Genomic DNA, 12180 nt, shown 5'->3' with positions numbered 1-12180 from the left:
GGTTCAGTCGAAAAACGGTTATGAAGTGACGTGCGTCTGTTCAATACAGCATGAGCTGCAGGATGCGCAGAGCGCGAGTCACCATAAGCGAGTGGTGCGGGCAGCCGAAAACATTTGGATATGTTTTGTAGAAAATGCCTTGTGTACAATGCACTGTAATCATTAATAGGGATGCAACGATTAGCTGATTTCACTATTAACTGTGCTTTAATTCGTCACAGTTAATTAATTGTAAAGGCTTCTCTAAGCCGCATTTCTGTTGCACGGAAAAGTTATGACAAGTTGACACCTTTGCACTTGTTTAAAGTTTCAAGTATGTACACCAAGGCTACTACGCACGCACACCGGATTAACTATAGCAGCGGCCCTTCCCATATCATGTGTTTTCCGCTTGCAAGTTTGTTATTTCTAATGTAAGAATGACAGTATGCGCGCACAAGCGGAGCAACACACTTGCATCCTTCCGGGCGCACGCAGTAAAAAACATATCACGATTACAGTTGTGCGTGCCTTTCAGTGCAATGTAAACAAAAGATATGTTAGACTAATTATTATTAAAATGATTATGTACGCATGAACCCAGATGGCAACAACAGTTAATCTAAATAGCTACTCACCTAATATAATGCTTGAATTAACATTAGATGTGATAACCCTGAAACCATGATTATTCTTCAGACTATATAATCGTGCAACCAAAATCGATAATTGTTGCATCCCTAATTGTGATGCAGCTCCTTACATAAAATATGAATGTGTCTGAATGTAGAGGAAGCCTACTTCAGCAATGCACTGCTGTTGTTGTGCTCTGAAATACAGCATTTGAATATGGAAAAAAAAGTCAATTGGACAATGCAGTGATATTATGTTGTTTTAAAATACAATATATTAACATTTTAATGTAGAAAAAGCCAACGTGGGTGTCTTTATGAGCACAAATACAGCATATGGGCTCTTATATGCTGTTGTGTCATCACTCATTTAGCAAGTCATATCTCTTCGGCCCTTCGTTTGGGATGCTTTTCATTAACCCGGCCCCCGAGGCAAACTAATTGAATAGCCCTGGTATAAACCATTATAAGGGGGGGTCAAATGTATTTATATTATACATTTTTAATATTTAATATTTAAGATACCAATCAGAGAACAGAGAAAGCTATTCTTATTATAAAAGGGCTGATCCCTCATACCTCTTGTTTTGATGTCCTTCAAGGGGGATATAGCATTAATTAGGGGGGTCAATTCCCCCAAACCCCCATGTAGTTTGCACCCTGCATAAAACCACGATGCAATTGTAGAATTAAATGGACAGTTCACTTCAAATAATAGAATCTTGAAATAATTTATACATCATTATTGTAATCAGTGTTGAGTATGTTAAGTAACTTGGTTGAATCAGAAGTGTTAACCCTACCGAATTAATAGCCCCCTGTATATTTTTCCCCAAATTTCTGTTTAATGAAAAAAAGATTTTTCAACACACTTCCAAACATTACAGTTTTAATAAGTCATCTCTAATAACGGATTTATTTTATCTTTGCGATGTTGACTGGCCATAATATTTGACTAGATATTTTTCAACACACTAGCATTCGGCTTCAAGTATTTAGAAATAGTCCACTATATATGTTTTTTATTTATTATTTTTATTTAACAACATAATTTCAGTTGTTTACATTACAAAGGCAAATAGTTTTAATAGTCAAAACATAAAACAAACAAAAATATCCTGTCCCTTACAGTGTGTCTTATAATAAAATAAACATATGTGTTAAAGTCACTCTTGAACTTGATAGATAAATAAAATGTTACAAAGTGTGTGCAATGGTACAGTGCAAATGCTGAACAATCAAAGCAAAATGTACATCATGTCAATGTCTATCAATATCAAGCTTCTAAAATCTGAGTATAGCTTAATTTCTATTACAAATTAGGTAACATTTTTACATCCGGGCAGTGGCAAATATATTTGGTGGTAAATTCAATTTGATTACACCATTTAAGTTGATATTTAAATTATTTTAACTGCTAAAACGTTATGGGAATTTTTTCTTTTTTTTTACACCTACTTATAAAATAAATGTGCCCAATGCATCATTATAACAAAATCATTTTTGCTTTTTGTGCATAACAATGCAAGTAATCACGATTCAGCCCCAAATCCTCTGCTTCTCTGAATGCATTCCTTATATTTTTATTTTTATGAATGAATTATTATTTTTTCTTAAGCATTTGAAATCATCCTCATAAGTGTTATTAAAAGTTCGATTAACCTGCTTCTCTGAACTTATTTATATACAACTGTTACGTTCATGTACAGTGTTTAAGGTAGGCACATTATAATTAACTGTAAATTCAGTTTTACAGGTAATCTCAATTTAATTTAATTTTAAATTTTCTTCAGGTAATATTTCATTATTAATTTAGCTTTTTAATTCAGGTAATTTAAACTTAATAGACATTAAAACTGAATTTACAGTTAATTATAATGTACCTACCTTAAATACTGTAAATGAATGTTAAAGTTATGTATAAATCAGGGGTGCCCAATCCAGTTCCTGGAGATATACCTTCCTGCATAGCTCAGCTCCTGATCAAATGCAAGCAAACCAACTAGGATCTGAAGAAGTTTCTCAAACTAATTTCAAGAAGAGCACGTGATAGGATTGACTACAGCTGATCCCTATCACTAATCACTAACTAGCCAATCGGATCACTCTAAATTCAATATAAATATCCAGCCTAAACTTCATTCCTCATCTTCGTTTTGGAAACCCCCCCCCATCCATCCCTTCTCCCTCCTCCTCAGTTTGGGCGACACGGTGGCTCGGTGGCTAGCACTGTTGCCCCACAGCAAGGAGGTCATTGGTTCAACACTAGCTGAGCCAACCGATACTCTCTGTGCGGAGTTTGCATGTTCTCCCCGTGTTCGCGTGGGTTTTCCCCGGGTACTCCGGTTTCCTCCCACACTCAAAAACTATGCAGCAAAAGTTAAAGTCACAAGCACTTACAACAAACTAGCACAACTAGTGATCTATTTTGGGAAGCTATCAAGAACTACCTGATCTCATATCCCTCCAAATGCTTATTGACCAGGCGGGAGCCTTGGGCTCATCTATCACCGAGCTCAGGGTTCTCTCCCGGGACAGCATGCCAAACTAGCTTAAATAGTCAAGCATTATCTAAGTGTGAACTCTTGAAAGACAGGTATGATTGATCAAGATTGCAGCTAAACTCTGCATGAAGATACAGTAGATCTCCAGGTACAGGATTGAAGTCATAATGTTAAGCTTAACATCAAGGGTGAAAACAAAAATAATAATAATTTGGTACATTTTGTAACTCATTTTGTAACACATCTAGTGCTGCCTGTTCACTTTTATTTCCAATAAAATAGAAAATTGAACATTCTTCTAAACTTCTCCTTTTGCCTTCGCAAAACTCAAACAACTCTGTAACCAGACTGAATGATGAGGGAATGTTAACTGTGAGCTCACAAATAAAAGGGTTTAAATATAAATAAGGAAATTCTGTCTAATGCGATTCACAAGATTCTTCCAACACAACCATGTAAAAATAGCAGGCCTCCTCTTTCCTGTCTGTAATTCCTTTGTAAAACAAGAGCTGATGTGCAATCATTCCTGTTACACATGAGAATAATTCACCCACATGCCTCACAAACACTTCCAAAATAAAAAACTTGACTTGAGATGTAATTTGAATCCAAACCCAAGTTTCTGCAGTGCGTCTATATGTCATGTCAGTCATTTTTCATATCATCCCCGAGCTTAGTTATTGGATTCATTGGACTCCCCTGTGAACCAATAGGACTGCAGCAAGAAAAATCTGAGAATAAAAAAAAAAGATAAAAATCGCCTGCAAGATTAAGGAAGGATGAGAGAATATTGACTTAATATCGAGCAATTAAAGTGTGTCTCATGCGCGGTTGTTTAAACACGGCGGCGTCCCCATGCACAGCCTGATGAATCTGCCTCTAGATCCCGCCGGAGCCGAGCGCTGATGACTAACATGATATTTTTACTCAGTAATTATGTAACTCATCGGAAACGCAGCACAAGTGTGAAGCACATGGAAGGTGCAGATACGGTCCACGCGATCCAGGAATTGTTTGCCCACCAAAGTGTTTCTGACACCTTTTGCTTTGCACATTATGTCCAGGATTGTCCCTGCCAATGCGCTGCTTTAAGCAACCTTAATTTTAAGGCTTTGTTCTTTGTATTATTCACATTAAATGCAGTGACTTGTATTAATAGGCATGAAGGTTCACCATATCTAAGGTTTTACCACCTTTTCCAAAGTCAAATATAAGCACTTTACAGGTGCATTTCCAAACTTTGGACTCACTTTATATTAAGTAGCCTTTACTACAATGTACTTGCATCCAAAAATAAATACAATGTACTTACGGTGTTCGAAATGTACTGCAGAATCCTTCTGGTGCTCTTAAGGTGAGATATGGGTTGCATTCAAAAAAAGGATGTTTGCAGCTTATTTAAAATGGGTTCTTGAGCTTTTTGGGACAACTTAATAATAATAATAATAATAATAATAATAATAATAATAATAATAATAATAATAATAATAATAATAATAATAATAATTCCAACCCAGGCTCATCCTGGAAACGTAGTCCCGCGGACATTTCTGGAGGCCGTGAAATACGTCCCAGGAGGTACGTATTTGTGTAGTTTTTGTTTTCGGGAGGCCGCTGTGTGCGCTTTTTTGCATCTTAAATGCCTCACGCGAGCGCACCCGTGATGTTCTTGCGAAAAGCTGCTGGAGGCCTCTGTCAAGTGACCGTCTGTCCGACTGACTGAATGATTGACTGGGCGACCGGCCAATCGGCCGACCCAACCTCCTCCTCCTTCCCTAAACACAACCGGTTTTACAGATTGACCCCCTCGCCCGCTTGCTTCTCTAAACGCAAGCAACAATTTACAAAAGCCGTCCAGAAAAAGAAAAGCCCTCGTCTGATTTTGACAGCATTTTCAGATTTCACCACATTTCAGATTTCACCACATTCTCACCCTGTTATGAACTCGTTCAACTTTTATTTTTGAATTCGGTTTTTGTCTTACCTGATTTCTGGAACCGCTCTTTTCTGGACTTGAACCCAGTCGGCTCCTCTCCGGGTCTCCACTTCACGCCGATCGCGCTGACGAGCTAACCGGACAAACTGGTTAGGGCAGGAAAGCCCTCCACATGGAGGTGAGCTGTCAGTCGGCGAGCGCAAATAGGAGCAGCGTCACACCGCCCCATAGTGTTCGCTTAAAAAAATTAAATGCAGCCACACATACCTCCGGCTACGTAAATCGCAGCCTCCAGAAACGTCCGCGGGACTATGTTTTCAGAATGAGCTTGGGTTGGATAATTCCTTCAAGTTGTCCTAAAACAAAATCGACTGTGTTCAGGGTTCAACGCTAAGGATTTGTTATACTGACCCGATCGAACCAGTGGTTCAGATTTTTACTTGCCCTGCCAATATTTTCACTGAAAAAAAAGTGAATAGCTATTTCTTAGCCACAAATAAAAAAAAAAGTCAAAATGTTTGTAAATCTAGAATTTAAATATATATATAAAAAATGTTCATACAAGTATAATGAGCAAAATTAAAAGTGCTTTGCAAACAAAAGTAGCAAAATGTGCAGGTATTTTATTGCAAAACAAAAGATGTCTGACCTGCCAAACTGACGGCAGACTGTACAAAACATCACTTCATTTTTTAGCCGTGGCGTACCCTTGTAAATGTCTGCTTCTAAGACGTTAGAATCAAATGTTTTCCTTTAGAATCTTCATTTGATGTTGCCGCCATGTTGCTGTCTCTTCATGTACTGGTTGTTACTGAAAAAAATAACGTGCTCACAACATCCAATCAGATAAGAAGAACTGAGAAGGTAGCATTTGAAGGCTTAAAAACACAAACTGTTTCTCGATTCTGACTGTTTTTGCACGCAATTGACAAACAGTCACAGGCAAATTAAACTTTAGTGACAGGGCATCAGTGGCCCGATCGGGCCAGTAACGATCCTGTCTACTGTCCCTAGCGTCTCACACGGTGTCCCCGAGCCATCGGGCAGTCTTTATTGTTGAGCCCTATGTGTTGAACTCAGCATTTTTTTTACAGTGCAGGTTAGTTTGCTTGTACGGGTACCGAGCACTTTGAAAATCGAAGCACTTTTCAAAACTTGAAAGTACGAGATTTAAAATTAAACCAATTTCAAGGATTCCCAGAACCCATACAAACCCTGCATGCCATAGCAAAATAGACAATGTTCTTTCAAGAAAGCTATATGCGTTTTAAAGATCTGACTTACCTTAATGTCCACCAGTAACCAGTGTCTCCAGTAAGAACGAGAGGGATTCTGACGACTGGGGGCATCTGGATCTACCATTACTAGAGTGTATTTCTTCTCCTAGACAGAAAGAAGAGAAAAAGAGAGAATGGAAAGTCAAGGATTACAAATCTGGTGATATTAAAAAAGTGTAGCAGCTAATAAGCATAAGCTTAGTTAAAGGTTGTGCAGTCTTGTTTCTGAAGATCTAGGCCAGGGGTGAAAATACCCACTGTGAATGAATATCCATGTCTGCCCACAAGAGGGCGCCCACGCAGATACCTATTGGTGCAAGTTTTAAATAAATTACTATTTAATTAAAGTATCCTTTGTTTAAACAAGAGAAATCAAAAGTCTTTGTTTAAACTCTAATAGACATCTCGCTTAGTGTTAGAAATATTGTAGGGTCTGGCCAAGAAGTTCTAATCCAGACATATAATCCATCTCACTTAAGCTACTTTCCTGTACCTTTAAATGGGGTTTTTTGGAACCCCTTTTTGGTACCCCTTAAAATGGGGTACTTTAAATGAAAGTTTTTGCAGTCCACATAGCATTCGTATTACACACAAAATGCAGACATATGTAGCCCCAAGCACATATTTCTTGGTTCTCAAAAATATATCTCTGGGCACATTTTCCCTCAAAATGTGTCTAGTTAAATTAAATTGATGTTTTTCTTCATACTAATTTATGAATGATACATGCTAACAAAATATGTGCAAAATCTGCAGCAAAAATGATGGGCCCAATCATACAACCAGCATAATAAAGCACAAGATGTGTTTGGCATGTTTTTTTTGCTATTTTCAGACCAGTGCAACAGTAATTTTCATGTTTTGCACCATGTTGTTTAAATAGCAAATGTATTTGCATCACTTTGTGGACTCATGGGTGTGCTGATCTGAAAAGGAGGTGTGTTCAGGCGCATTGTTGGCACGTTACTATTTTGAGAAACTGAAATAGACGGTGTCATTGACCAACTAAAACCTGGTCTAAAGTCCAGCACAGAGCGCTTTAGTTTTGTGCCCATGTTGGTCATAATGCTTACACATTGCTTATTACACACAGGATGTACAGCAATCAGTTTCAGTTTACTTAATTTTTGTCATTCAAAACATAACAATAAAATAGTAATGCAGAACGAAATTGTTGCAACTGACTCAACAAGAACATAAAAACATCACTATACAAACACTATAAAATCCTAACATAATAAATAAGCTTTTTTTAATTTCATAAAAATGTAAAAATATAGTTATATAAGAAATAAACTAATTTTAAAAATCTTTGAAGAGAATAACGTAATAGTTAAATACCTAATACACAAATATCTTTACACATAAAACAACCAAAGGATTAAAACTTTACAATATTATTATTTTCTACATAAATATAAAAACCACTGCCTCCATGCCTTCTTAATCTCAGGGGGCTTTCTTCGGTTTATTCATGACAATTTGCTTTTGTATAATGTTATTATTATTATTATTATTAGTAGTAGTAGTAGTAGTAGTAGTAGTAGTGGTAGTAGTAGTAGTAGTAGTAGTAATTATATGTACATTTATATTTGCTTAATAAAAGCAAGTTTAGATTTATCTGCCTGTCAGGTTTTGGAGATGTATTCATCACTATATGGGGCATAAGAACAAGACATGTGTTTGGGTATAGCTCCGTTTTTTTGACCACACATCGTTATTTTTGTTAATTTATTCGTTTGCTGGAAATTAGAACTGAATTTAGAAATAGTTGTGAAACAAATATTGTGCTTTACAAACTAAATTAAATATGTAGGCTAATGGATGTCTTCAGCAAAGTGCATATAACAGTTTCCTTATCCACGAACGTATTGGAGTAAAGAGTAAAAGTAAAGTAAAGAGAAAGTAAAGAGGCTGAATGGAGGAGGCTCGTTCTTTATCCTCGCTAGTAAAGCATTCAGCTTTTTATTCAGTACTTTACTTTTACTCTTTACTCCTTTACTTTCATGGATAAGGAAACTGTTTTATGCGCTTCGCTATAGACATCCATTAGCCTACATATCTATTTTTGTTTAAGCACAATATTTGTTTCAAAACTATTTCTAAAATCAGTTCTAATTTCCAGCAAAGGAATAAATGAACAAAAATTACAAGTCGGCCATGTAAATAGCAAATGTGCCATGGCGTGATGCAACTGACTCTTAAAGGGAATGACAGATGAGACACACCCAGAACTCACTAAGAGAATAAGCGCCTGTTAGACCATGCACTGTGGCACAAACTTTATGTATCCCATCCTGAAATATAAAGTGGATTAGGATTTAGACTTTGATTTAATTTTAAAGACTTTAATCATTAATCATTAAATTAGAGCCCTAAATATGCTTTTTATGTTATATTTGATGTGGACAACACCAAAGTACAATGCATCCCATGTTTGACCCATACATATGAATCAGTCTCTATCATATATTGCATGTTATACATCACATGCACACACAATGTTATCTGGTCACGTCCTTGGTAATAAAGTGCTAATGCGTTAAAAATAATGATGCCATAAATACATATCCTTCAGCTATTCCCTCCATAAACATCATTTACTTTATTTGCTGAAAGCCCAGCATCTTCAGCGAGTGACGTACAGGAGAAAACTTTAATTAGTTACTGATATTCTCAGACCACCTTCCATTCTCACACATTCACCAAATCACAATCTGTCTGCAAAGTTTTCTTCACTTTCTCTCTCTTTCATGAAAAAAAAAAACGCACACACACACTTCTTCGTGAACAACCTGGCACATATTTTGGGTGCTACACATTAACAATGACTGACCAACTTAATTGCTCCAAGTACTCGTCTTCGCAAGTCCCCTTAAAAGTTGAAGAACTGGGAGAGCAGATTGAATTATTGCGTGTGCACATTTGTCATCCCTGGTGCTGAGCCCAAAATCTGCCAGACCATATGATAGCGTTATTATTATACGCCTCTCTCACCAAAACACTCCTGTCAATCATGGCTGTTGCCTGGCAACAAAAGCTCCTCCCCACAACATCAAGACCAAGACCAGAACTAAAGTAAAACACTGTAATAATTAAACCAACCACTACATGCTGTTTACACATTAATCATGTGTAATTTATACAGTATAGTGACTTTGAAATATACATACACACAAAAAGACTGTTTTAAAGCAGCTTCCTGTACATAACAATATGCACTTTAGAAATGATTTTTTAAAGTGATATAGAAGATACAATTTTTCTTTTTCCTAAAATAATAATAATAATAATAAATTGAAATTCCAGATTAAGGGAAAGAAAAGAAAGAAAGAAAGAAAGGAAGGAAGAAAGAAAGAAAGAAAGAAAGAAAGAAAGAAAGAAAGAAAGAAAGAAAGAAAGAAAGAAAGAAAGAAAGAAAGATTAAGCAAAGGGAAGTAAGGGGAAAAATAAAGAAGTATTGAAGAAGGAAGGAAAAACAAAGAAAAAAGGAAGCGAAGAAGGAAAGAATGGAGGAAGGAAAAAAGAAAGGAGAAAGAGGAGAAAGGATGAAAAAAGAGGGAAAGAAGGAAGGAAAAAAGAAAGGAGGAAAAAAGGAGGAAGGGAAGATGGAAAGAAGGGAAACAAGATGGAAGAAAGGAAGGAAAGAAAGAAAGTAAGGAAGGAAAGAAAGAAAGAAAGAAAGAAAGAAAGAAAGAAAGAAAGAAAGGAAGGAAAAAAGAAAGAAGCAAAGAAGGGAAGGAAGGAAAGAAAAGGCAAAAAAGTAAGGAATGAAGGGAAAAAGAAAGAAGTAAAGAATGAAGGAAGGATAAAAAAGAAAGACAGGAGGAAGGAAGGAAAAAAGGAGGAAAGAAAAAAAGGAAGGAAGGAAAAAAATGAGGACGGAAAGGAGGAAGGAAAGAAAAGGGAAGAAAAAAAAGAAAGATGGAAGGAAAAAAAAGAAAAAAATTAAGGAATGAAGGAAAGGAAAAAAGAAAGAAAGAAAAAGAAAGAAAAAAGAAAGAAAGAAAGAAAGGCTAAAAGTAAGAAAGAAAAAACAAAAAGAATAAAGAAAGGAAGCGAAGAAGAAAGGAGGATGGAAAGAAGGGAAAAGGAGGAAGGAAGGGTGGAAGGAAGGAAGGAAGGAAGGGAAAAAAAAGGAAAAAAGAAAGAAAGAAGGAAGGAAGAAAAAAGGAAGGAAAGAAGGGGAAAATGAGGAAGGAAAAAAGGAAGGATAAAAGAAAGAAAGAGAGAGAGAGAGAGAGAGAGAGAGACAGAGAGAGAGGGAGGAGGGAAGGAAGGAAGGAAGGAAGGAAGGAAGGAAAAAAGAAAGGAATGAAGGAAGGTAGGAAGAAATAGAAAATGAAAATGTAAATAAAAAAGGAAAGAATAAAGCAAAGGAATTAATAAATAAATAAAAGTTATATTTAAGTTATATTTAGGAGTATATTTAAGTATATTGAAATATATTGATAATATATAGTGTTTTTGCACATACATTCTTTTGTTAATAACGAAATGACAGATACTTTTTAAAAATAAAATCTGTACTCTATATCTGTTCATTGTTCTCCTCCAAGTAATTATACAGATTCTCAATTCAACTATCTTTCAATTATGACTCATTTAGAAAAGTTTTGCAGTGATATCAACCAACCCAGTTTAGTTCACTGTTGATCTCTTATGAAAAAATAATAAAATAATGATCACAAAAAGACAGACAAAATTAAAAAAAAAGAATAAAAATGGTCTTTTTCATGATACAGTAAAAAACAGACTTCATTTAAATTCTCAATATTCATTTCCTCTGCAGCCTTAAGGCAATTTATAATCAACTCTAATCAGACAAGCCTATGTTTAAGCAACGCGAGCGTGAAAATAAAAATCCCTGATATCCGAAGGTCTCTGGAGCCTAAATCCTCTGCTCACCTGACACAAAAGCAATAAGCTCAAACAAGCGTAAGCCTAATAATCGGATGATGTTTCAGTGATAGCAGCTGCGGGCCATTTTCAAACAGCCTGAACAATGAAGCCTCCTCCACGGCCTGTCACTGTAAACCCTGACTGGATCTCACTGATCTGACCCCCATGGCCACATTAAACGCCCTCTCAGACCTGCCGCTTCAACGTTTGACGTCTTCAGAAAGGCTCTACTGTAGACCTGGGATGTAGCAACAGATTGTTTGACTTATTGTTTTCTTTGTTTGGTGCGTTGTTGTCTTTTCTGTCAGTCAGGTAATCCATATGCGAATGCTGCATTCAAATGTACATACTACCTGTCCTAAATAGTATTTGAAAATAGAATTCGTATTCGTAGAATTCGTTTCAATTCGTCAAACTGTATGTTGAAAAAAGTATGCCATTTACATTTTATTATTAGTCTATTTTTTACTCTTTTTTTCTTACTTTTTATGCGTGTATATGTGTATGTATGTTTATATGTGTGGGTATATATGTTTACGTGTATACGTGTAGGTACAGTATATACCCAGCAGGCACATAACATCATAAGACATTAAAATTAGGTCAGAGTTAGGTTGTGACATCAAGAGACCAAAATTTAATGCTAGCATCTAAGGACAACGTTATTTTCCAATAACGACATCAAATGACGTTGATTTTTCAGCCTGATCTCACGAAATTACTTTATAAATAAACTTTATATATATATATATATATATATATATATATATATATATATATATATATATATATATATATATATATATATATATATATATATATAAAGTTTATTTATAAAGTAATTTCGAGAGGAGCACGTGCTTATGATTGATAGCACCTGGTCCACATTAACTAACACTGGTTCACCAATCAGACGACTCCTCAACCACTATAAATAACCAGAGTATCTT

At 35.8% G+C, this 12180-nt stretch overlaps 1 protein-coding gene across 2 annotated transcripts in view; it reads right to left on the bottom strand.

The window, feature by feature from the left end:
• Nucleotides 1-12180, bottom strand: part of pebp4 (phosphatidylethanolamine binding protein 4) — a 167368-nt gene that overhangs the window by 89456 nt on the left and 65732 nt on the right. Inside the window, exons 4-5 of one of the 2 annotated variants that reach the window (XM_087265505.1) lie at nt 6336-6434; nt 2062-3846 (exon numbers count right to left, since the gene is read on the bottom strand). In XM_087265505.1, coding sequence (XP_087121631.1) covers nt 3802-3846; nt 6336-6434 — 144 coding nt within the window. In that variant the 3' untranslated portion in view covers nt 2062-3801. Of the gene's footprint in view, nt 1-2061; nt 3847-6335; nt 6435-12180 lie in introns of those variants that run through there. The other variant, XM_087265504.1, reaches the window with a different exon arrangement.

Source organism: Danio rerio, chromosome 8 (assembly GCF_052040795.2).
Source record: "Danio rerio strain M-AB ecotype USA chromosome 8, GRCz13ab, whole genome shotgun sequence".
NCBI lineage: Eukaryota > Metazoa > Chordata > Actinopteri > Cypriniformes > Danionidae > Danio > Danio rerio.
This window is presented reverse-complemented; position numbering and strand designations above follow the sequence as displayed.